The sequence below is a fragment of the Giraffa tippelskirchi genome, chromosome 14 (assembly GCF_054371585.1).
Source record: "Giraffa tippelskirchi isolate mGirTip1 chromosome 14, T2T-mGirTip1v1.2.pri, whole genome shotgun sequence".
NCBI classification, from domain to species: Eukaryota; Metazoa; Chordata; class Mammalia; order Artiodactyla; family Giraffidae; genus Giraffa; species Giraffa tippelskirchi.
The window spans coordinates 58,119,225-58,146,014 of NC_137288.1; the positions used below are offsets into that span (position 1 = coordinate 58,119,225).

The 26,790-nt window shown below is 49.6% G+C and overlaps 1 protein-coding gene across 3 annotated transcripts in view; it reads right to left on the reverse strand.

The window, feature by feature from the left end:
* Positions 1-9,695: 9,695 nt before the first annotated feature.
* Positions 9,696-26,790, reverse strand: part of ST8SIA5 (ST8 alpha-N-acetyl-neuraminide alpha-2,8-sialyltransferase 5) — a 78,324-nt gene continuing 61,229 nt past the window's right edge. For all 3 annotated transcript variants that reach the window (XM_081563395.1, XM_081563394.1, XM_081563393.1), the window contains 3 exons: positions 22,732-22,844; positions 21,872-21,964; positions 9,696-20,735 (listed from right to left, as the gene is read on the reverse strand). In XM_081563395.1, coding sequence (XP_081419521.1) covers positions 20,267-20,735; positions 21,872-21,964; positions 22,732-22,844 — 675 coding nt within the window. In that variant the 3' untranslated portion in view covers positions 9,696-20,266. The remainder of the gene's footprint in view (positions 20,736-21,871; positions 21,965-22,731; positions 22,845-26,790) is intronic.

Genomic DNA, 26,790 nt, shown 5'->3' on the forward strand with positions numbered 1-26,790 from the left:
TCGTTATCATCTCAGATTGTCCCAGAAGCTCTCCTTCAGGTCCCGTATGCAAGGACGAGCACTGGTGTCCTCCTTCCTCCGTGGGTCCCGGCCCACAGTAACACATCAGAGACACTAACGAACGGATGAAACAGCCAGTTTCCTGAAGACCATCCTGCAAGGCCCTGTCTACTTGATGCCTCTCCCCTGCCTCTCCCATCCCTGAGCTCTGTGGGGCCAGGGACCACGCTGCCTTGCTCACTGTTAAGTTCCCAGTACCTATAAGATGCCTGGCACACTACCGGCTTCGGTACCCACTTGTTCAGTGAATAAATGGATGCTCAGTGGATGAATAAACAAACGGCAGGCAGATCTACAAAGCAGCTACAAGGAAAACAGAATAGGCTGAAAAGAAAATACACTTTACATGACATGTTTGTAAAGTGAGTGTTCCAGAACCAATACTGTTCTGAGAGCACGTTTGGCCTGGAGAAGAGGACATTTTGAGGGTCTACAAATGTGAGTGATTGTCTAGACTAAGGCTGAAAGGGCAGTCTTACAACTGTGGGTGGTGATTAAAGGCAGGTTTCAACTCAATCCAGAAAGAAGGATGGGACGCTGAGTACTGCCTGGGGTGACAGTGTCACAGAGAGGTGAGGGCAAGCTGGCATTGCTTGTCTACCAACAGCAAGGGGCACTCCAGGAGCCTTTTGGGGTTTGGACCGGCAGACTCTCAGTCCAGTAGCTGTGACATTCTGTGACACGGAGTAGCAGGTGCCTGTGGATGGTGGAGGAGCCACGACAGGCCACCCAGATAGGGTTAACAGGCTTCCAGCCCAGGGGCACCTAGTCCCCACGGCACACTGAAATCACCTGGAGAATTTTTAAAGACTGCTGCCTGGTTGTCCCAGAGATCCTGATTTACTCAGTCTGGGGCAGAGCCTGGGCAGTCGAGTCCTCAAAGCTCCTGGGTGATGCAAGACATCCGATAGCAGTCAGCACATACATCCCTAACCAGACCCTGGGGCGGCTTTGTGTTTTGGTGCCACCCAAGTGCCTCAAGGGGACTTTCCACGTGGTCCAGTGGTTAAGACTCTGGGCCTCCAATGCAAAGGATACAGGTTCAATTCCTGGTTGGGGAACTAAGATTCCCACATGTGCTGGCATGATCAAAAGTAAATAAATAAACGTCTGTTTCCCTGGTGGCTCAGCTGTAAGGAATCCGCCTGCAGTGTGGGAGACCTGGGTTCGATCCCTGGGTTGGGAAGATCCCCTGGAGGAGGGCATGGCAACCCACTCCACTATTCTTGCCTGGAGAATCCCTGTGAACAGAGGAGCATGGTGGGCTACAGTCCATGGGGTTCCAAAGAGTTGGACACGACTGATCAACTAAGCACACACACACACAAGTGGCTCAAGTGGTAAAGAATCTGCCTGCCAAGCAAGAGATGCAGGTTCGATCCCTGGGTGGGGAAGATCCCCTGGAGAAGGAAATAGCAACCCATTCCAGTATTAATACCTGGAAAATCCCATGGACAGAGGAGCCTGGTGGGCTACAGTCTATGGGGTTGCAACTTAGCGACTGAACAACAAGTCCTTACCACAGGAAGGCATCTCTGGCCCTAAACATTATCACTCAGGAAAGATCAACTTTTCTTCCACCTTAGTTCTGCTGGGAGACAGCCCTAGAGTCACCTCAAAGTCTGAATGAGAAATAGGAGTGGAGTTTAAGTGTGGGTGACGCACGCCCCCTGCTGGCACTGTGTGGTTTGACCTCTGTTGTTAATTTCATATTGGGTTCTTCAGATGTTTGGGACCTTAAAGATTACTGGGAAACTACTAGGGAAATATCATTTTGCATGAGGATCCATTCAGAGAAAAAAAAATGAAACCAAGTGTTAATTTTGTGTGACGGCCCATTCAAGAAAAAATAAATTTTTATTGGAATTTTTTTCAAAAAACTGAAATCAAATATTTTTAGAGCATCCCATGTCCCTAGAACATAATGATTAAGGGAGCAGAATCTGAAACAACATCAAGTGTCGACGGGAATGTGGAGCAACTAGAACTCTCACGCTGCTGGTGGCAGTGTGAAATGGTATCATCACTTTGCAAGAGTTTGACACTTTCTTGTAAAGACACTTCCCACACAACCCAAAATTTCCACTCATGGATATCTACCCAAGAGAAGTGAAAATATATGTCCACACAAGCTGCATTTGAACTTTCACAGAAGCTTTATTGATAATAACTAGAAACAACTCAGATACCCATTGACTGGCCAAGGCCATTCAGCCATTAAAATAAAGGAAGAAGAGGTGACACATGCCGCAATACGGATGCGTCTCGAAAGCACTGTTCAGAGTGAAAGAAATCGGTCAGAACAAACTACATGCTGTCTGACCACATGCACTCAACGTCCTAGAAGTGGTGAAACTAGCCCAGGGGTTGTAGGGGGCAGGCTCGAGGGGAAGGGATCGACTGGAAGAGAGGATGAGGAGGCGGTGTTTGACTTCAGTCTCCGCTGTGTCTCTCACTGGCCGGCCTCGTCTGCTGTCTTCCACTATGAAAGCTTATGTGGTGCCATCTTGGCTACTGACTCAACGCCAGGCCCTTTGGTGCGAGGACCTGCACATGGTTGATGGAAAAAGTGCTCAGGGCATGATGTGCAGACTCCGCTTCCATCCCCGGCAGAGCCAGGGTCAGTGCCAGCCTCCTCCTCCAACCTAGGCTTAGCATGAGGCCCTGATCATGGTGGTGAACATCCACACTCTAATTCAGAAAGCGGACACACAGGGCAGACAGGGTAATTGTTGGGACTTCTGAATAAACTAGGTGGCTGTTTATCCCATTGACCACTGGCACGTGTGCACAAATGATGCTTGCACACACATGCTCTCACACACATGCAAAATGATTTCATTGCTCCAGGCTCCTCCCCTTTCAAATATATCCCCCTGCTGGCTAAATCAGTTCTAAAGCTTGTCTTTGGTCAGGTCACTGTCCAGTTTAAAAACCTCAGTTAAATCTGAGTGCAGCCAAATTTAATCAGCCAGGATGTGGGACTGCAAGCAATAGAAACCAACACTGGCTAGTTTAAGTTGAAAAAATTATTTAGGTAAAAGTAAAACGGAGTGGAGGGGTTTCAGGATTTTTCAGAGGGCTAAGACCCATGCTTAAGGTCTTAGGCACCCCGGAAGGATGCCTGAGGTCATGTGGCGGTGCAAGGAGCCCACTGCCACTGATGCTGGGCCAGAACGGATGCCTCTATCTTGTGCCAGTTTAGAGTTCGGGGTCCTGTGCATCTGATGGGCTGAGTCTAAGTGTGTGCCCACACCTTGCTGGAAAGGAGGCTGGGAAAATGAGGATTTGGCGTTTTCAACTCTTACACTGGGAGCTGTGCTCTCCTCAAACTTTGGAAGGGCATTCAGATGTGGGGTTGCCAAAAGAATAACAAATGTCCCCGGCATTAATGGAATTCGAGCTCCTGGAGCTGACAGTGGAGGTCCTCTGTAATCTGACCCAACCTCCCTCTCAGGAAACCCACATTACAGTTAAACTGGAGTTCTGTGTTCTAAACATGCCTGGTGCTCTCCTTGTGAAAGCCCTCGTCCACTCTGACAATGGAGCTGAAGTGTGCATCTTGGTACCAGTCAGCTCTTGCTACATAGCAACCACAAAAATCTCAGTGGCGTGAGCGTTATATCTCGCAGGTCTGTGGCTCGACTGGGGTAACGTCTACACTGGTCTCAACTTCAGCTCTGCATTCAGCTACAGGACCGGCTGGACGTGGCTAGGTCAGACCTACCCTATATGGGTCCAGCTGTCCAGGGAACTCTCTTCTCACGACCATGATCAAAGGGCAGGAGGGCCACCCTGACAACGCAAATATACTTGAGTCCTTCACTTGCATCATATCTGCTAACATCTTTGGCCAAGCAAAACAACGCACATGTCTGAGCCCAGTCTCAAGGGCTGTAAAGTTACATAACAAAGGGTGTGGACACAGTGAGGGGCGAGAATGAGGGCAAAAACTCAATCTTGCCCAGTGCCTTCTCTCTTCCACCAAAGATCCTTCCTGGAGGTCCTGTGTATCCTCAGTGCCTATCCAGAGTTGCTTGAATGTGACTTAAGCAACAGCGCATGAATGAGTAAATTGCAAGTGTGTGTTGAGGTTGTGTGCAGAGCATACACAAGTGTGAGAAGAGGAGTGCTCCTTCTGGCAGCCCTGGCTCCTCCCATGGCTCCCTACCCACCACGTGTCCCTCATTTCTCATTCAGGGTACCAGCTGGTCTGGAGTCTCAAAATGAACCACCTCCTATTCTGGGAGCAGGGCGGGTGCTGCAGTGATGTGAGATGGGTGGTTTTCCTGCTTCGCTGAAATGTTAGTTCCCACAGACGTTTTAGGCAAACCCCGTCCCCACTCCTGCTACCTGCCCCCATTCCCCACATCCACGCTGCTCAGATCAGCCCAAGGGATTTTACTTACAAATGAACCAGATCATGTCACCCCCAGCGTATATGCTCCAATGGCTTCTCATGCCCTTAGAATAAAATCCTAATCCCTCCTTCAGGCCTACAGGCTCTCTCCTCCTCACCCCATCCCCAAGCCCACCACCCCCCTCCCCATTCTCCAGCCAAGGTGTCTCCAGTCCACATGATTTCCACCCACACCTCTTCCTGTCCTGATCAAACAGCACACACACACCCATTGTCAAGGGCAAAACCCCTTAGAGCACATCTTTGTATCCTGTTGCTTTTGGATGGAATAGGGTACGATTTCTTTGGTATCCATTCAGCCACTCTATGTCTTTTTATTGAAGCATTTAGTTCATTTATATTTAAGGTAATTATTGATAGGTATGTTTTTTATTGCTATTTTGTTCATTGTTTTAGGGTTGTTTTTATAGTTCTGTTATCCCGTTCTTCTCATTTTGTTCTCTTCTCTTGGAATCTGATGACTACCTTTAGTGTTACGTTTAGATTCTTTTCTTTTTTTGTGTATCTATTTTAGGTTTTTAGTTTGGTTCGTGGTTACCATGGCTTGTGGTTCATATATAACAACATAGATAGGTAGATAGATAGATAGTTAGATAAATAGATAATATAAATAGATACAGATCATAGATATTAATATATAATTATTTTAAGTTACTGAGTTCTTTAGTTGTAACACATTCTAACAACCCTACTGTTACTCTCCCTTCCATGTTTAATTATTTTTATGTTATATTTTATAATTTTGGTTTTGTGTATCCCTTAACTACTTATTGTGTGTATAGATTATTCTTTTACTTTTGTTTTTAGATCATCTTACTTGCTTTATAAGGGATTGATTTACTATCTATCCTTTTTGTTTGCTTTCACCAATGAGACCAATGGGATTTTTCCTTTCATAATTTTTATATTTCTTGTAGTCTTTTCTTTTCTGCTTAAAAAAGCCCCTTCAACATCTCTTATGACACAGTGGTAAAGAATTCACCTGCCCATGCAGGAGATGCAAGAGATGTGGGTTCAATTCCTGGGTCAGGAAGATTCCCTGGAGTCTTTTCTTTCCAGGTAAGAATACTCCTGTATTCTTGCCTGGAGAATTCCATGGACAGAGGATCCTGGTGGGCTACAGTCCATGGGGTCACAGAGTTGGACATAATTGAGCTTGCATGCACATGACTTCACTTTCACTTTTCACTTTCATGCATTGGAGAAGGAATTGGCAACCCACTCCCGTGTTCTTGCCTGGAGAATCCCGGGGATGGGGGAGCCTGGTAGGCTGCTGTCTATGGGGTCTCACAGAGTCGGACACGATTGAAGCAACTTAGCAGCAGCAGCAGCACGTGGTTTAACATTTCTTATAAAGTTTGTTTAGTGGTACTGAACTCTTAAGCTTTTGTTGATCTGTAGAAATCTCTCTCTCCCTCAAAACTGAATGAAAGACTTGCTAGATAGACTCTTCTTGGTTGTAGAGTTTTTTCCTTTCACAGCTTTAATATATTGTTCCACTTCTTTGGACGTGTAATGTTTCTTTTGAAAAGTCAGTGTTATGGGGGTTCCCTTGTACATAACGAATTGCTTTTCTCTTGCTACTTTTAAGATTCCCTCTTTATCTTTAATTTTTGCCAGTTTAATTATAATGTATCTCGATGTGGACCTCTTTAGATTCCTCTTGTTTAGGACTCTCTGTACTTCCTGGAACTGAATGTATGTTCCCTTTCACAGGGTATGGAAATGTTATTTCTTCCAGTTATCTGTCACTTGCTCTCATCTCCTTTTGGAACCCCTATAAATTCAGCATGCTTGATGTTATCTCATAGGTCTCTTAAACTACCTTCATGTTTTTAAAAATTCTTTTTCTTTTTTCTGTTCAGCATGAATGATTTCCACTGCTCTGTTTTCCAGTTCACTGATCCACTCCTCTACATCATCTAATGTACTTCTGATTCTGTCTAGTATATTTTTATTTCAGTTATTATATTCTTCAGTTCTGTTTGGTTCTTCTTTATATGTTCTAATTCTGTTAAAATTTTCACTGTGTTTATCCATTCTTCTCCCAAGTTCATCGAGCATTTTTAGTTTTTACTTGAAACTCTTAATCAGATATATGGAGATATCAGATTATCTCCACTTTGCTAAGTTATTCTGTGGTTTTACCTTATTAATTTATTGGGAACATATTCCTCAGTCCCTTCATTTTGCCTAATTCTCTGTGTTTATTTCTATGTATTACATTGGTCAGCTATGTTTCCCAGTCTTGTAGAAGTAGCTTTCTGTAGGAGATGGCCTCTGCAGCTCAGCACCACGCTCCCCTCTGGTCACCAGAGCTAAATGCTCTAGGGATGCTCCCCCATTTGTGTTGTCTGGGCCCTTCTTTGTGGTGGGATCAACTACCATGGGCATACTGGTAGGCTTGTCTGGACTCTGGCAGCCAGTTGACTGCAAGGATTTGCCTTGCATGGTGGCGACCAGCCTGCTCATGGGCAGGGCCAGGTCCTAGGGCAGTTAGCTGCATGACTCAGTGAGATCTTGGGGTTGTTGCCAGCCAGCAGTGAATGGGACCTTGACCTGCTGGTGGGTAAGCTCCCAGCACTTACCCAAGCCAGGTAGAGCACTCCAAAACGGTGCTTGCCAGAGCCAGTGTTTTTGCAGTAAGGCAAACTCACAACAATGGTTGTTGCCATCATCTCCATCTCAAGGGGAAGTCCATGTGGCCTCCTGCCTCTCTAGGAGGCCCTCTAAGCTCAGCAAGTGGGTCTGCTCCAGGCTCTTTTCAAATTACTGCCTCTGTGCTGGGACTCAAATCATATAAGATTTTGTGTGCACCTTTTAAGAGTGGAGTCTCTGTTTTCTACAGTCTTCTGGCTCTCCCTGAGGCAAGCCCCACTGGCCTTCAAAGCCAGACATTCTGAGGCCTTGTTTTTCCAATTTAGGGTTGAATTGGGGAGCCCAGTGTAGGACTTGAACCCCTCACAACTTGGGGAGAACCTCAGCAATTGTGATTATCACCCCTCCATTTGTGGGTCACCTATCCAGAGATGTGGGTCTTGACTATACTCATCTCTGTCCCTAGTACCTATGTCATTGCTCCTTCTTATATCTTTAGTTTCAGGGAATCTTTTCTGCTAGTCTTCAAGTTATACTCATAGATAGTTGCTATTTAAATAGTCGTAATTTTGGTGTGCCCCGGGGTGAAGGTGAGCTCAGTGTCTTCCTACTTGCCACCTGGCCACATCTCTCAGGAATTTTTTCAATGTTAATCTGACCATGTCCCCCTCCTCCTTAAAATCCTCCAAGCTCTACTTAATTCTTTTAGAATCAAAATCATTAACTTGGCCCACCTCTTCCCCACAGGGTCTTACCTTCATCTAGCCCTCTAGCCTTATCTCCCCCTCCCTACCCTTGCAAAAGCCTTTCCCCAGGGTCCCAAGCTTTCTCCCCATCCAGCACCCTCTACCTGGACTTTCTTCCCCCCCTCCCCCAGCTTCACCCTTACCTTTCCCCTGGTTAACCCCTCCTTATCCTCCAGCTCTTATCTCAATTGTCTCCGCTCCAGTGGAGTGCTCTTTGTGCTGAGCCTTGGGTCAGGGAGATGTGCTGAACATCCTGCAACACCGCATGCTCCTTAGAAGCACTGTCTATAGTTAAACTTTGAATTGTGGAGTTTTTGATTACCTCTGTTGCTCTGGCCAGACTCTACGTCCTGTAAATGCAGAGATGGCACGTGCATTTGTTCACCTTTGTATTCCCAAATCCTCAAGTCACCTGGCCCAAAAAGTAGGAGCGCAAGAAATTTTTCAAAGAAGGAATGAAGCGACAAATAGCATGAATCTATTTATTAAATAAATGAACTACAGTTAACTTCTGTACCCCCAGCTCATTGGTTCTTTCACTCATTTATTCAAAAATACATACTGAAGTCCTATTTCTCTGACCCTCAGCTTTTTTTCTTCCTATAACAGAGAGTACTCAGGCCTGAGGGCTAAACCTCAAACAGTACCCTTAGGTTCCACGGCTGCTTGTTTGAGTGTTTGGCATTTTACAATGGCAATAAGGAAAGTTTAAACATCTTTCAGCTGGCATAGAAATTCTTTTTTTGGAGGGGAAGGTAAAAGGTGAGCTGAGATCCAGGCTCTGCAGGAAACCAAGCACACAGAAAATGTTTAAACAACTCCAAATAAAAATAGTAGAAACGTGCTCTCCACTGACAGAGAGTTGGGGAGTCAGAATAGGAGGCCGAAAAAGGACAAGGAGAGGTTGAGCCAAATAGATGGGCCAGGACCACGTGAAGCATTCCCACTGGGAGGCTGGCCAGTGGGTTAGCCAGAGGACATCCAACGTTACATTTGAGATTGCTTGCTTGGAATGTTGTCCATCCCTTTCCCATCTTCTCCCACATCACTCTGGAATGCACTGTATGATCATCAATGTCAAGGGAAGGTCTGCATATAATCTAGGTGATTAAGGGATATAAAACAGAAACATGCTCCAAAGCTCTAATGTCTAGAGGCTGAGGGGGTCCTGAAAATACCAGCCCCTGAGAGCTTGCCGAAATCAGAGGAAAGGTTTTGCACTTCTCCAAAATGCATATTTGTGAAATCCAAACAGTCTTATCTACATCTCATAAGGCAGGCCAGACCCAGCCAGTTTGTACATGAATTTTTTAAAATTTATTTAACATAATCCTATTCCAAACACATTCATGGAGAGCAATATTGAAAGAACAATTTTTTTTTTTAATGAAAGGGTAATTCCTTTGCTGTGACTCTGAACCTTAACAGAGCAAGTTTGCTTAAAGAGAAACAAGTCTTTTTAGCTAATGGGTCTGTTTCTAGGTGTTGGCACACCTCAGATCCCATCTTCCCCTCCACCCACCCAGCCCTCTCCCCTTCCCCCTGCCCCACCAGCCCCCAGGGACCCTCCTTCCTTAGTGGAAGTCTGCAGTCTTCTCTCTTTTTGTCCTTCTGCTCCCTGTATACTGTCAATTCAGCATTCCACCCAACTTGGTCTGGGTCTGGCTTCTGAGCCCTTCCTAAGCCCCCCTGCTTAGATTGCCACTCTTGCCAGACACAGAGAGGCTAATGCAGCCCAGAGATGAGCCCCAGCCAGCCATGCCTTCCTCCCTAGAGCTGGCAGCCTCCCCGCATTGAGCTGTGCTGCATCAGCCTGGTCCAGCCCAGGCCCCAAACACGCACACACACACAAGGCCACAGCCAGAGAAATCTGCGCTAGATGAACCACTTGACTGGTTTTATTGGGTGGAATTGAGGGCTTTTCAAACACAGTGACAGATACAAATTACCCTGATTACGTTCTCAAGCGTTAGGCCACAGTCACCACTTCAGGATCACTCAAGGACAGCCGCACACAAGCTAGAATTAGGCTGCAAGAATTTCTATGAACCCCTGCTCCTCAGCAAAATTTGCATGAAAATAATGACTGCAACCTCATCTTCCCAACACTCTGGAGGGGCACAAAGCGTTTCTTTCCAGGATAGACGGAGGGAGCAAATCAACCAGAGCGAGAGAGGGATCTTTTAAAAAAAAAAAAAAAGCAATGCTCCAGCTCCACATCCAGACTGAGTTTCTGTGCAGCCCAGCAAACGACAGCTCAGTCTCCCTTTCCTTCTCCAGTGGGAAAGGCTCTATGGAGCGCAGTGCAGTGTGATGCGGCTCTTGGGCGAGGAAAGCACGGGGGGATGGGTTTGAGGAGCACGTGGAGGTCACATCCACATGGCCACTTTGTCTTCACGCACAGGAGGCCACGCAGGGGCGAGTTGCCACCACCAGCCCCTCGGGAGCACTCCACTGGCTGCCTTCACGTGAGCTCCTGGAAACCAACGTCAAGCCTGGGAGCACGTGGCTGTAGTGACGAGGTTTCCACAGCTCCCTCATGGACCCCCATCATCTGTCCTGCCTTCACCTGGGGAGCCAGGTGGCAGAGGTTTGACTCCAAACGGTAGCACTGGACAACTTCTTGTACGCTCATTGAGTTAACGCCTTAGTTTAAAAAATACATACACATTTACATGTATTTCACAGTTCACACAATACAGCTTTGAAGAAGAGTTATGGCTTTCTGAAGAGAGGTTAGTTGGGTCCAGAAAGGGGGTTGGCAGGCCTTGAAGACCCTGTTGCACCCCTAAAACATGTATGCAGAGCATGGAAGCCTCAGGGAGGACCACCTGTCCCCCCAAAAAAAACCTGGGAAGAGGGACTCGCTCAGAAGCCGGCCCCAGCAGAGGCTGAGCGTCCTGTGGAGGAGGTGCCAGAAGGCTGGCAAGAGCTGTCACTCGGGACACCCTCAGCCCCCCACAAACAACCACAGCAACAGGGGCATCACTGGATCTACTGCCAACCACCTCCTCACGCCTCCTGTGCTCAGGCTTGTGGCCTCGGCTGACCCTCTGCCAAGTAAAACTGCCACCCTCTCACCCCACCAGGCACAGCTCCCAATGCTGGGAGCCCAGAGAGGAACGAATACCAAAGAGGACCGTCCCCACAGATGCTGGGCAGGGTATGTGGCCAGGGGTAAGCCCTAGGCCTGAACCTGACTCCAGTCAACTGGATAACCCAGAGGGAAGAAAACAGAAGGGCCTCAGGGTGGGAGCAAGACAGGTCCACCTCCCCCTGCCCGTTGGGGAGCTTGGGCACCCTAGCAGGGTTCCACCAGCATGCCATGCGACCCGGGACACACCTCTGTCATCTTCCCCGGCCTCAGTCCAGTCTGCATGCCGCTAACTGCCTTTCCCTCCTCCTAGGAACACAGCGAGGGCTGGTGAGGAAACGGGTGATGAAGGTGTGTAGAAAGCAGAAGTGTTCACTTTCACAGGAATATGAACAAATAGGCCTATTCTTAAATTCACAAATAAATCCAGGCTGAGTCACTGCGGAGCCAGCCCTGGCCCCAGCTGAGATCCAGATCCCCTCCCATGTGCAGTAGAGACACCACAGGTGGAAGCAGAGGACACCCAGCCGCCACCACCAAGCCTGCATGTCCCCTGTAAGGCGGGACAGCGGAAGGGGTGCCTTGCACCCTCCACCTGCAGGGGCGGGGGCAGCAATTGTCAGAGAGAAACTAAGTCTCACAGAGTGAGTTTACCCAGCTCATGAATCCTATATGATCAGATGATGAACTTCACCAAACTGAACTTCAAGATAACTGAGGGCTAATCCTTTAAGCACCAAGATTTCGATGAATATGTTTTAAGTGCTTGGGGATGGAAATAATTCCAAGTGGATAAAGCACTTCTCTGCCTCCTCAAACACAGTCTACTGAACGTTGTTTGAGCATTTTTGTATCTCTGCGTGGCTGTGGACACCACAGGATGGGCTGCTCTGAGGGGTTATTTGTTGCGCTTGGGGTTGTTACTACATATTGGCCCCTGCACTAAATAGCATCAGATCACTTGGTATTTTCTGAGATGTATAGCTTTGGTCTTTTTAATGCCATTATATTAGTCTATTAGCTGCCGCTTCTTGCTAAATCTAGCACCTGTTGTCATTCTCTTAATTTGCTTTATTATTAGAAACCAGAATCAAGTTCACTGGAATTGAATTTAAAATTAAATTCCATGAATGCCGTGAGGGATTTGCTGTTAGCAAGATGTTTGGCCTTTGATACAGAGCTTTATAGCATCTACTACAAGGGCTCAAAATAAATTCTCCTTCACCAGAGTCCCCAACTGCCTGAGGCTGAGTGAACCTGCTGGGTAAGTGGCCCTGGGAAGTGAGATGTGCTTTGACCTTGTTTCAAAAAAAATAGCAATTATTTCCTCCTTTAACAAATCTTCAAGATGTTCAAGGTTTCTCATACATTTTGAGGCTGAATGTGAAATTGTGAGCTGCCACAGTGATAAAGGGCTCGCCGGGGCCACACGACTGTGGGTATCCTCAGAAGGAAGGGGCAGGGGACTGGCCTCTAGTTGGAGGCAGAAGAGACTGAGGCAGGATCTAGGCACTAGCTCGCTGGTTTCAACTTGAGCCTTTTCCAACAGAAGGTGGGGAAGGAAAGAGGAGCATAAGGCAGGTGTGAACCCTGGGTCACATCAGCCCATGTCTGTGGGATGCTACCTTATCACCACCTTGTCTGTTTTCCACGGGCATGGTGGGCAGAGCGACAGCCCCGGCTTTGTGTTCAAGAGAGCACTGTGGTACCCTGACCTTATCCCAGCACTCATCACCCGGAGACCCTCACCCAGACACAGGCTGGTCACCAACTCCAGAGACTCCAGCCCCTTAGTGCTGATCCCCAAATGCATCCCTACTCCAGGAACAGATGAATCTTAATTCAAGTACACGCCGAGCCTCCTAACCCTGAGAGAGGAAATCTAGTTAACTTTGCTTTAAAAAGATTTCATAATGTCTATTTAAAGGTTGAAAATGTTCAGAAAAAGAGCTGCTTGCTACCTTTAAGAAGTCTCAAGCCTGAATCAAGGCTCCCAACCACTAACCAAGAAACAAATGCCAGCAGAGTAGGGCTGAGCCAGTTACAGGATCAGGCAGAGCAGTGCCCCTCAAAGTGTGGGTCCCAGGACCAGCCTCGGCATCACTTAGGAAGCGGCAAGGAAGCTCCCTGCCAGGCTCACCAAATCAGACTCTGGGGAGGGGCCCAGGAACCAGTGAGCTCTCTGAATGATTCTGACACAGGTTCAAGTTTGGGAGATGCCAGGTTAGAACAGTGGTTCTCAATCTCAGCTGCATAGTAGAGTCATCTGAAGGGTCACAAAAGCCCTCACACTCAGGTCATGCCTCAGACCAACTGGATCAGAACTTCTGGGGGCAAAGTCCAGGCAGAAGTAGCTCTTAAAGCTCTCCAGATGACCCCGATGTGCCGCCAAGACAGAGACCCTCGGCCTCTGTGCAGTAGATTCACTTAAAAGAGAGTTTTTAAAAATAAGAATATGGGGCTCCGTCTCCAGGCCAAGTGCATCAGATTCTCTGGAAAGATGAGAATCTGGCATGGGGCTGCTTTATAAAGATCCCTGGGTGATTTCAATGTGCACACGAGGTTGAGAACCATGATTCTAGAAGAAACAACACTTTTACCCTAAAGTTGAACAAGTCATTTAGTTGAAGGAAATGAGTTACTTGGTTGCCAAGGAAACCATCCCCCTACTGAAAAGAGAGACAGTCACTGATTTCTGGCTTTTGTGCCAAGAGCTAAGTCATGGTAATGTATGTATGTCTCTCTCCCTCTCTGTCTCTTGTTAAAAAAAGAAAAGCAGGTTCTTAGAAGAGACCATGCAGGAGAAATATCTATAGACTTGTAGAAGCTGAGCAGAGCTATTGTCTCTCAGGGCACTGGCTGGCCAGGACAGCTGAGTCAAGCTAGCAAAGCAAGACCGGGTCTGCTCTGACCCTCAGCAAAATGTGCTGAGGTTGCCGGAAGCCAGGGAAAAACTAAGGGCCCAGACCAACTGTTCCAGGCAAACATTAAAATCAGAATCCTATCATAGGGACACTGAAAGCAGTTCAAGTCATTTGAGAACAGATTATACCTAAGAGATTCTATATGAAATAAGGCAGTCACCAAAAACTCAGACATGCTATGATTCCATTTATGTGAGGGACCAAGAGTAGTGAAATTCACAGAGACAGAAAGGATGATGGCTACCAGGAGCTGGGGGAGGGAGGGGTTGTTCTTTAATGGGTATAGAGTTTTAGTTTTGTAATAACTACAACAAAAAAACAGTCTGGAGATTGGCTACACACCTTAACACTACTGAACTGTACACTTAAAAATGACTAAATGGTAAATCTTATGTATATTTTACCCACAATTGAAAAATAGAAAAATCACTGATAATGTCTAGGCCAAAACAGATTTCATAAAGGTAAGAGATTCCTAAGCAGTCAATTTCTGTTGGGAATTTAATAGTGGATTATATTTTTATATTCATATTTCTAAAACACACCCAAGTTTACCTGTGTGTCAGATTCTTGTTTTTGCTCTTTTAGCACTTAAGACTCCAGTCTGAATTTCAAGCCAGACACCATCACTCACCTGGCAGTAGCCACTGACCCACAAGCGGTGCAGAGCCCAGTTCTCCAGCAGATATGGGCTCCAAGACCAGCTGGAGAGCCTGGCTGGTCTTGGAGTCACAGTGCTGATTGCCCCGCATCACCCCTCTCCCCCAGGTTCTGAGTCTGGAGGCAGGGGCTTTAACAAGCACTGTGTCAGTTTTTCAGTCATGTCCGACTCTTTGCGACCCCATGAACTGTAGCCCGCCAGGCTCCTCTGTCCACAGAATTCTCAAGGCAAGAATAGTTGAGTGGGTTGCATTCCTTTCTCCAGGGGACCTTCCCGACCCAGGAATTCAATGCAAGATTATAATGGAAGGAGGCAAAAAGAAGGAAGCAGAGACCAGGTGATGGAGCCAGCAAGCCACCACAACATGGACCTATGCCCCAAGCTCCCCAAAGACAGGTGGGGGAGTCTGTACAGCTCAATGCTTCCCACATGCACGGTACCAGGCAAAAAATAATAATAATAATCAGTGGAGGACTCTCTTAAGCTGACAATTACATGTTACTCAGTTTATTAGTGGGGTCTCCTGAGCCACTGGAACCCACCGGCTAATCAGAGACTCCACTGCCATAGTTAACAGGTGGCTCTGTGCCAGTACTGGGGACACCAAGAAGAACCAGACACAGTGCCTTCTCCTAGGGAAAGGACAGCCTCGGCCAAGGACATAGGTGCACCCATGGTGGTGAGCTGGGAGGACGTCCTAACAGGAGTCAGTGATGGTTCCTGCAGAAGCACAGAGAGTGCTCAGCCCAGGTTCACAGAGGGGAAGAGGTGGCGACCCTCACCTGACATTACCTGCACAAGTGGTGGGGTAAAGGGAAGGAGGGAGGAGGTGGGGGCCATTTCAGGCATTTCCAACAGCTTGTGCGAAGCCAGAGCGCCTGGAGGAGTCCTGGAGGGATGGTGGTGGCAGGAGGGTCTCTGGGAAGGTGAGTGAGCCAGCTTGGGACAACCCCTGCATGTCTGGGCAAAGGAATCTGGACTATATGGTATAAGAAGGCAACGGGCTCCACCAAAGGTGTTTCCAGAAGGTAATTCTCTAGAAGCAGAATGATCAGTCAGAGGGCCTGAGTTAGGGCCGTGGCAGAAGGAATGTACAGAGGGAATGAATTCAAGGGATATTTATGAGTTGGAATTGATACGATCTGGTGAACAGACAGAAACCAAAGGTGGAAGGAGAGACAAGAGTGACCCAGGTTGGGGACTGAGGGGCCAGTGATGAGGTAGAGCCATTCAGCAGGGGAAGAAAGGAGGAAGAAAGAACCTGTTCTCTGGGTGTCTAGTTTGTGTCGGCACTGTGCTAGGCATCGTGAAACCCTATTCCACGGCTGGTGAGACTGGAGTCCTGGCCTAAACCTTAGATGATGAGTCAGAGCCTCCAGAGGGCGTTGGCAGCTCCCCCAAAGTCACCAGGAAGTGGGGGGATGTGACTTTGAATCTAGATTGTCCTTTTAACTGTGCCAGTTGAGGGGACACTGAGCAGCTGAGATGTTGAGCAGGTACAGGCACTCAGACAGCCACAGTGAGCGAGCTTCTGATGCTCCAAAGGAGAACTGGCCTCCAGGTAAGGGGTGTAAGATGCAAGGACAGGAGAGGTTTGAAGCTGTGAACAGATGCAATTTCTGAAGGAACACTCCTAGTAAGAGAAGAGAACCCTGAGGAAGCTTCACAAAAGATGGGTCAACAAAGGAGCCTGAGAAGGAGCATTCTCAGGAGGCATTCAGAGAGGCAGGAGGAAAGTCAGGGTAAAGTGGTTCCTTACCAAAAAAAAAAAAAGGAAGAGAGGACTCAAAAAACCAGTGAAGCCACTCACCCCTGTCACATGTCACATGGACATTGAGGAATGAAGCCTGACGTGGATCTATTGCTTTAGCAATTGCAATCATTCTGCCAACCTTCAGAATTCAGGACCGACGCCTGCATGGCCTGGTGCTCCTCTCATGATACCTGTCCCTGAGCCCAGATTTGCCAGGACTCACTCAGCTCCTACACGTGCCTGGGGGACTCAGTTCAGCATGTGGACATTCCCACCAGACCATAAGCTCCAGGAGGGCTGGGGCTAACTCTGTGCTCATCACTATCTCAAAGGCCCCTAGCGCAATGCCCCGCACAAAATGAGTGCTCAGTAACGATTTGCTGAATGCCTGGCCGAGGCCAGCTCTGTGCTGCCCCTCAGCTGTCAGGTAGCTCTGCCCTTGCCTCCTCCCTACACTCAGCAGAATCGAGGGCGATGGACTGTCTGCAGGACCAGGCGATTAGTGGGCAGAGCTGCTGCAGCAGCATTGCCAAAATGGTCTCAGAGGCTGCATCTGACCTTGAGCCACCTTCCTTTTTGCTTGACTAAGCACAGAGTTGTTTACTTGTTTTCACTGCCTTTCAAGCCTGGTGAAAGTGAAAGTGTTAGTCACTCAGTCATGTCTGACTCTTTGCAACCCCATGGACTGTAGCCTGCCAGGCTCCTCTGTCTATGGGATTCTCCAGGCAAGAATACTGGAGTGGGTTGCCATGCCCTTCTCCAGGGTATCTTCCCAACCCAGGGATCGAACCTGGGTCCCCTGCATTGGAGGAAGATTCTTTACTGTCTGAGCCACCAGGTAAGCCTGGAGCAGTGGGCTTAGCACAAAGGAAGACACGATGGTTGTTTTGTTTTGGGGAATTGATTTTCCTTACATAAGGGTATTATATATAATTGGTTGTCCACACTGCATGGTGAGATGGGGGCGGAGCTTCGAGGAACATGGGGGTGGGGGGCTTCCTGAGCCAGTGCCCAGGTCTTCTGAGCCTTTGAAAATGTGCTTTTCCTACAAACACTGGCTGCAGGAGAAAAGTGTAGCATGGAAGTCAGGAGACTGAGTCCCAGTTGAGTCACTAGCTGGCCATGTGGCCTTGGGCAAGTCCTCCAACATGCCATCATTTAATGTGTACCCCTTTTGCAAAATGTGGCCTCATCTCCCCTCCATTCACTGCACTGTGGGCGCATCTGTGCTGTGGCCAGGGCTGGGGGAGGTTAGGGGTGAAGAAGCACCTACAAGCAGACTCTCTTCCGAACCCATGCCAGTCTCTGAGCACTGTCCCTAGAGTAGGGCCCAGCACCACCCTGCAGTGGCCTCTCAGTCTTTCTGGAGCAAGGATTCCCTCTTGTGCCAACCCTGGGGACACTGGTTAGGAAGTGGCGAAGACAGAGGTTTGGAGCACAGGCTTTGGGTTTCTACAAGACCTGGGTATGGTTTCCTCTACTGGGTGTCTGGCCATTGGCAAGACATCAAATGACTCTGAGCCTCTGTCTCCCCAATGGAGCCTGCTTACCGAAAGCGGTCTTGCGGTGGTCACAGGAGATAATACAAAGAAAGCGCCCAGTGCAGGGCTTGATACAGAATGAGCGTGCAGGAAATCTTAGCTATTATAACAATAAATATTATTTATGGCTTAGATCCATACATCATGAATACTTCCAAAAACTTAATAAAATTAAAGATTACAGAGACCCTAGGGATATTTTCTAAGCCTCTGGTTGTAGAGATGAGGAAATGGAAACCTAAGAAAGGATAAGGGACTGCCCTAAGAACCTCAGATTTCAATAGGACCAAAAGCAAGGAGTCCAGCTCCTACATGGGATGGGTTGTGATTCTCCATCCCCAACTCCTGCGAGGTCCCTGGCTGGAGCAGACACCCTTGGCTGTGAGAACGCTGGTGTCTGACTCACCAAGGTTCTGTCCACTGCATGCACTCAGTAGAGCCCCTGGAACGACTTGAGCCAGGTAACCTCCCTGTTCTGGACCTGCTTCCTTAAGTGGGACAAAATGGTCTTTAAGAGTCTTCCAGGTCTAACATTCTGTAGTTTCAAGAATGGGGCCCAACTAACCACAAACAAGTGGCTGGAAACCTCAGTTAACTGGAATCTGTCTCAGATGTTCCTTCCTTGGAGAAACAGGCAGAGCCCAAGACAGCAAACCATCCACTGTCCTCAGTGGTGTTCCCTGGTTCAGCATGTCCTTGGGCCTACTTTGGCTCGCTGGCTACTTCCTTGCACTGCAGACAAGCAGATAGGCTTGGAACAGCCCGAGGCTTCCCCAGTGAGGACCGGAGCTCAGAACCAAGGCCAGCACCTAGAACAGTGTTGTGCACGGAGCACCCGCTCCACAGTGGCCCCACCAACATGAAACCCAAGCAAGAGGAAGGGGTTCTGGCCTCGATGGGGAGCCTGGGGACCCGGGACAGGGCCTGTGTGCTGTGGTCTCTCACCAGCTGGGCCTATTGCTCTGCCTGTTAAATGAGGTGATCAGATGAAAGGTCCTGCTCCCTGTGTGCTGAGCTCTCACTGTCCCTCCTCCTTCTCATTACACCCAGCATGCAGAGCTGGAATTTGCCTCTGGTCTGCCCTCCACTCCTGGAAGACAGAGACCCTGTCTTTCATGTCTTGCCAAGCCTCACCCCAAACCAAAGCAGAATAGGCTTCTGGAAATGTTTAGGGTAAGGAGGGGAGAAAGCAAGAAGGGAGGAAAGGAGGAGCTGGCTGAAGATCCTCCAGCACTAACCTATGATTCCACAAAGCTAAATTCTAAGGCAATTCACCAACAGTGTGTATTAGGCACAGCTGCATTCATGGTGGGAATACCACAGGGGGGAGGAAGGCGATGTGAAATGACACGCGAAGCCCTTTCAGCCTAGGCACAGCTGACTTCCCAAAGCACAGGCCCTGTGGATCCATGCACATGAAGGCCAGCAGGCTGCGTGCTGTGGGAAACCCCGCCTTCACAGTAGGACCTCAGTGATGCTGGTGTCAGAGGCCACGACTCACTTCCGGCGCTAAGCTCACCAATCACATGTCAGCGCTTTCCTGTCCAGAGCCTTACGGTTCCAATTCAGGAACACGATACAGCCGGAACTGCAGTATTCAGGAACATACAGAGGGATGGATCTTATAAATAACTCCCGGTTAAAACAGAGCTGAAAATAGGGAGACAGAAGAGGAAGCAAGTCGCTAAGCACTTATTGAGTCGATAACGTTGGCTTGAAAACCTTAGTGCAAATGGCTGGTCTGGTTTATTTCCTTCTCATCAAAAGGTCAAACACAGGATTGAACCTGGAGGCACCAAGACATGTGTGTCTGAGGATGTGTTGAACCGGGTGGCTCTCCTTGGTTAACAGCATCTGAGCGAAGATCCTAACCCACAGGCCTTGGATCAGATCTCACAGTGCCACTTACCCAGTTGGTTGGTGGAAACTCGGTTAATAATCCCTGGACCTCTCTGAGCCACTGTCCTCACAGGAAGGTCTGGCCGCTCAGTTAGCCTTTTAGCTCTGAGATTCTAGACCGCAATTCATGGCTGAGGCCTGGGAATAAGAGTCAGGAACCCAAAAGTCTGAGTTACATCTAAACTGCGCTCACATGTTCTGTCTCCCTCTTTTCTGTTCCCAGTAGGGACTTCCTTTAGCTGCAAAGAAGCCATACGGTTTGTGCTCTCTCAGATGCTAAAACTGAGTGGAAATGTGCTTGATTTCCTTGTGATCCCCAGGGCCCCCTTCTTGAGGTGTGGCCGGGGTGGGGGGCCGGCAGGGCGGGGCGCACGGAGCTGTCTCTGCCTCGCCCGCATCCCTGCTTCCCAGAGCCCACAGGACCCAAGTCTGAAGCTAAGCATCCGAGATAGTGCCAGCCTCAGTGCCAGGCCTTCGCCCCGCCCTGCGGGCCGGCGAGGAAGAGCGTGGCTCCTTGTTCCGGGGGTGTCCCCGTGTGCCGGGGGGGCCGGCTGAAGGCCCGCGCCGCCCTCAGCAGCAGCTACAGGTGCCCGTGTGCACACGCAGGATGCCGCGGCTATGCAGGTGCAGGAAGTTGAAGATCTCCGAGGGCATGGCGTGGAAGCCCGGGCGGGGCTTGACGTTGTCGTAGTAGTGGTGGGTGATGTACAGGCCCGAGGGGTTCATGGGGAAGGCCCAGAAGCCGAACAGGTGCACCTCCTCGCACAGCTCGAGCGCCGCCGTGGCCAGGATGAGGCCGGTGCTGATGCGCTTGGCGCGCACGCCGAGGCTGAGCCAGTAGCGCGACACATTGACCAGGTACTGCGGATGGAAGTAGTACACGGCCTGCGGCGACTCGAAGTCGTCCAGCACGTACTTGACACGGATGGACACGTCGGTGTTGCGCGTGTTGTAGAAGGCGGGCAGCAGCACCGACGCGTTCTCATATAGCTGCAGCACGCGGTAGAAGGGCCGCCGCCATTTCTCCAGCTTGTGGAACCTGGCGGGGCGCGCGCGCAGGGTGAGACGGGGCCCCCGGGCCCTCGCTGGCCCCACCCCTGCTCCCTGGGCTCTTCGCAAAGGACTGGGGGGTCTCCCAAGGCCACCCCCACCTCCTTGCCTCTTTTGATCTCAGCCACTCAGCAGATGAATGTCCGCCTTTCTCCAGCACATTTCTAGCTTTCTAAGTGGGTGCAGGAGAGGGCAATTTGGACCCAAAGGGACAAGCACCTGGGGTGTGGCTGCAGCAGGGTTGGGGGGGGGGAGGGTAATCCTTAACCCACTCTGATGAGCCCCGGGCGGGCTCAGAGGGGAAGTGGAGGAGGGAGGCCTTCCCTAGAGCCCTCGGGACACCCCCCTGGACTGCCTTCACCAAGGTCCCTGGGGATGGCCACCAAGCCAGCCGCTGGCCCTCCGAGCCCTTCCTTCCCCAAAGCCCCTCCCTAACCTTCTCTCTACATTGAACAGCCCTCCTTCCAGCTGACTCATCTCACCCCTCTCTGAATGCTGACTCTGTAAATGTTCCTGGGCATCTGTCCCCATTTAACACCGCCCCCTCCTCTTACCCTTCTTCTGACATGGAGGTGTGACTGTGCCCCCTTTGGAGTTTTAACACCTTAACCCCTCCCCCAGGCCTCCCAGACAGACCCCAGGAGGAGACCCGCCAGGGGAGGTGGCAGCCTCGAGGTCTTTGCGGGAGGTTTCTCCCCAGTGTCACATGGACACTCCCTGGAGGGAGCTGCCTGCCCCCTTCACACACTGGAAAGCTCTCTGGTTCATCTCTAGGGGAAGATCGTCTAGACCAGCGCTGTCCGAGAGAAACATCAGGCAGGCCACAGATGTAATTTTAAATGTTCTAGGAAGCACATTTAGATAAGTAGAAAGGATTAGGTGAAATTAACTTTTACAATAGATTTTATTTAACCTGATATACCCCCATACTACAATTTTAATATGTAATCAATATAAAACTGTAATGAGGTGTGATTCACCCTCTTTTTCATAGTAAATCTTTTAGAGCAAGGGTGTGTTTTGCACTTAGAGATGGCACATCTCAATCTGGATGGTGCCCAGTGGCCATGCGTGATGAATAGCTACCGTATTGGACAGGACTGGCCTAGAAAGAGGGCTGCTGACCTCTCTGTGATGATGCTGGGGTTCACAGTGACCACGTCTGTCTTCACCCCTACATCCATGGTGTACTTCTCTGAGATTGGGGGTAGGTTGCACCTGCAGAAGAGATAAAGTGACCCGACTGCATGTGGTCAGTCATTCTAGAGGGAGCTGGGGAGCTGGGGTGTAGGGAAGAAGGGGATAGTGATCATTTGGGCAGAGGAACAGAGCAGAAACCAGCTGGGTGTAATCTTCGTGGCCTGGGCATAGAAGGGCAAGTTCAACCCCTTCCCTCACCAACCTTGAGTGGCCTAAGTGTTGTAGATCCCCAACCATAAGATGATTGTAGCCTCAACCCAAGTTTGTTCGCTTTAACTCTTATTTTCAACCTATCTTCTTTACTTAAAGAGGTAAGCTAGAATCCCCAAAGAGATAAGAGGGGGTTTTACATAAGGAAGAAGAAATACACGGACAGGTGTCTAACTTAGGTAAGGCCACAGTGAAGTTCATACTGGTGTCAGCCGCAAGGCTACCCTGGTTATAAGCAATACTTCCAGAAGAGAGGAACCCAACAAGAGAGGTAGCTGCCCAGACGACCTCACTAACAGCTCTGCATGCCCCTGTGAGGCCTCAGTGTCTTCATATCTGGTATGTCATTTGCTCCCATTTTACAGATGTGGAGACTGAGGACCTGACAGGTTTGACCCCTTGCACAGGACGGAGCTGAAGGGGAAAGGGACAACCCAGAGCATGAGGGCTCACAGGGATGGGAAGTGGGGATTAAAAGGGTAGCATTAGCAGGGTGGGGCACCAGAAGGGGTGGGCATGGAGGAGGAGGGGTGTGGGGGTAGAAGTGGCATGCACAGACCCAAGGTGATTCCTACCGGAAGACAAAGTCGGCACTGTTGATCTCCCTCCCGCAGCGGCTGTTCTTTAGGATGCCCCCGTTGCCCACCACGGCACACTTCTTAAACTGGGACCGGTAGTAGGGCATGTCCTGGGGAGACAGGGGCAGAGCTGTCAGAGGCAGCGCCACCCCTGCCTCCACCTGGTACCCTCCCCTCTGTACCCACATCCACCTCCACACCCATGGCCCCACGGGACAGCTTTGTAGGGAATGTGGGAGAGAGGTGGCTGTTCCACTTTGCAGATGAAAAGAGATCAAAAGCCTCCTTCTCAGTTCCACACGCAATTACGAATGAGCTGGAACCGGAAGCCAGGTCTCCACAACCTTTTGCAGTAAGCCCTGGAAGTCTCCAGTTTCCAGAAAGAACAGAGTACAGGTTATATCTACCCTGTTTGCCTTTGCTTTCCCCAGTGTCTGGAAACAGCTTCTTTGACTTCTAGTCCACATATTTTATGCTTCCCAGGTGGCTCAGATGGTAAAGAATCTGCCTGTAATGCAGGAGACCCAGGTTGGATCCCTTGATCGGGAAGATCCCCTGGAAAAGGTATGGCAACCCACTCCAGTATTCTTGCCAATGGTTAATGCAGACTTTTGGGGGGATGAAAGCAGCAGAGGTGGGGCAGGACACCAGGGGCCAGGGCCCAGCCCTGAAGCCTTTCAGCTCCATGGGGAGGGCACAGGACTGGGACAGAAAGCTCATATAGACCAGCACAGATGCCAGGACTTGGGAGCAGCAGGGACAAGAGACTGGAGGTGAGCAAGCAAAGCCACTTCAGGGGAGCCATGAGAGCCAGCGGCCCTGGGATCGCTGCAGAGAAAGCATGTTGAGCACAGCGGAGCCCAGGACTTACCCTGGTGATGATGCACCCGTGGGGCACTGGGAGGGAACATCCCACAGCACTCTGACCTGATCACACCTCGGCTGGCAGGGTTGCCTAGGTTGGGGCACTGGCTGCCCACAAAGCCTCCCTGGGCCTGCCTTCCAGGGGACCACAGGCAAGTAGGCAGGAAAAAGCAAATACTGGCCTGATTAAAAGACCCGGTTCTGCCATGTCCCCAGTCTAGGCCTCGAGGCAACCCAAGGCAGGTGGGGCCAGGCAGGCTCAGGGCAGGAGTGTAGCCCTGGAGTCAAGGGGTGACCAATCATCCCAGCTGGCCCAGGACTGGGACACTTTGCTTGGGATGCAGGACTTAGATTCAGTCAAACTGGGAATGGCTGGGGCAAACTAGGATTGGGCACCCCAGTTAAGGAACCCAACTCAATCCTGGTTTTGCACCACAAGGATTTGAGGGAACCATAGGCAAGTTTTTTTGAACTGTCAGTGACTTGGTTTTGTAATTTTTGTAAAATTTGTTACAAATTAAATTTTGTAATTTAAAAAATAAAGATAGTAATGTATATTTCCTGTGATTCAGCGAGATGATGTAAAGCAGAATTGCTCAGCTCGGCACGACTGATATTTCGGACCAGAGTAAGCGACTTTCACCTTCACTTTCATTCCTTGCTGTGGGGGCTGACTGCATACTGCAGGAAGCTTAGCAGTATCTCTGGCCTCAGTCAGGATGACCAAAAGCATCTGATTGAACCCAGGTCTCCCCCATGGCAGGCGGATTCTTTACCAGCTGAGCAACCAGGGAAGCCCAAGAATACTGGAGTGGGTAGCCTATCCCTTCTCCAGCGGATCTTCCCAACCCAGGAATCAAACCAGGATCTCCTATATTGCAGGCAGATTCTTTACCAGCTGAGCTACTAGGGAAGCCAAAAGCATCTCCAGACATTAGCAAATCTCCCCACCTCCCTGCCCCACACATAGACAGCCACTGGTGAGGATGAAAAGCTCACCCAGTACCTGGCCCAAAGGTGAGGGCATCAGGTGGTTATTATGGGATGGCCCTGACACCCAGAGACTGCTGGGTGGCTTTCCTCCTAGCTCACCCCAGCTGGCCAGCCCTGCGTGAGAGTAGCCCCGGTCAGCACCTGGGGCTTCCACTGAGACCAATTGCCAGACAGGCATCATGGAAGATCCCACGATTTTCAGTGGGATTGAAAATACAATGGGATCACCAGGAACTAGGCTAATTCTAAAGGAGGTGCTGTACTCGCCTGTGGGAGAAAGAGACTGTCCTTCTTGGCACATTTTCCCTGGAGGGACAGGCTCCCAGGACTAGGACAGAGGAAACAAGGGCATCTGACGGCCAGTGCGGGAAACTACACTGTTTGACTTTACCCAGAGAGAGAATAAAACAAAGCCATCTTTGGAGAGATGATGAAAGGCGTTCTGTGTTTTATGTCACTGTTTTCCACACTTCTGAAAATCAGAAACCACCAGGGTACTTTCTGGAAGTATACATCCTTGGCTCCATCCCAGAACCACGGAATCAGAATCTTCAAGGTCAGGGTAGGAGCCTGAGAAGCTGCATATGTTTTTAACTCAAAGAAATACTCACCTTAGGGAAGTTCAGATAATACTTCTACATCACATGCTCTAATCCAGGGGTGGTAAATTACAGCCTGTGGGCCACACCTGACTCACCGCCTATGTCTGCGCAGCCAGTGGGCTAGGAATGGATTGTATATTTTTTAAGGATGGGAAAAAAAAATCAAAGGAATATTTTGTGATGTCTAAAACATATAAAATTCAAATTTCAGTGTCTAACAGGAATCAAAGTGTCATTGGGACCCAGCCACAGTCCTTTGCTTACTCCTGTCTGTGGCTGCTTTATGCTAGAACGATAAAGGTGAGTGGCTGTGACAGAGACCATATGGCCTGCACATTTGGCCACCCCTGCTCCCCTTCCAACCCTTCCCTATGGCCCTTCTTGAATCCATATGTCATAACCGACCTGTGTGTCACCCACTGGCATTACCTGCAAGTTCACCTGCTGTCACCAGCCTCATGTTCCAGGCTTTGCAAGACCCACCTCATAAAGACGGCTCACATCCCGCCATCCTCCAGCACTGCAGTGGGAGGATGTGTTTGACACTTCTCCAGCCCCGGCTCCTCCCCCAGCACTGCCCTATCCGCCCCCAGGCCCAGTCATACTAGTGTGCACTCTGGTGTGCACAGCAAGAATGCAGGGAACCCTGGGCTTTCTTTCATTAGCAGTCCCAGAAGCAGGGCAGCCCAGTCCTTCACATTTCATCCAGCAAGACCTGAACACACCCCCTAACCCGAGCCATGCCAGCAGGTCTATTAACTGGACCCACTACACCCTGCCCTGGGCCAGAGTGCTCCAGGAAGTGCCTGTAAACATGCATGGAACCATCCCCTTCAGGAGGTAACCACCAGAAGAGCTGAACATACAGCAGAGTCCCTTCTCCAAGAGTCTGGTGCAACAATCAGGCCGGAAGTGAATGTCTGTGCCTGGGTTTTGTGGTCTGAGCCCTTGGCTCATACGGGTCCCTCATTCTGTGGTCCCCCTGGCCGGGGGGAGAATGCACCGGCCCTGAATGAACAGCCTCCCTCCAGGCTTCTTGCATGTAAAGGAAAAAATAATAATAAGTGTCTCTCCTGTTTAAGTGTCTGATATTTTAGATTTTCCATTCTAAGAAGCCAAAACTATACCAAGTCCAAACTCCAGTGTTACAGACAGGAAGAGTGAAGCCTGGCTAGACAAAAGGACTGCCCAAGGTCAGCCACTAGGAGGTCAACCTTGCAGTGCCTTGCTTTGTATGGTTGTGATTTCTTGCACACACAACCTTTGCATGTATGTTTTTGCTCTTGTGCCTCCCTCGGGTGGGGAGCAAATGCTTAATCTTCCACCCAGATAGTTTCAGGATATTCTTTGCAAGCAAGGCAGTAATCAAAACTTTACAACCACTACCTTGCCAAAAGTCATTCAAATAACAGCCAGTTGGCATTCAGTGTACTCAGGACACCCAGGAACCCCAGAGGACAGTCTGCTGAGCCTAAGAGAATGGCCAGCCAAGCCCAGGACCGCTGGGTACAGGGGAACAGCAGAGTGATTGCCATGCCACACGGGTACGGCCACAGAAGGTCCCGTGGGGTCAGCTCCGTGCCCACCCAGACTACCC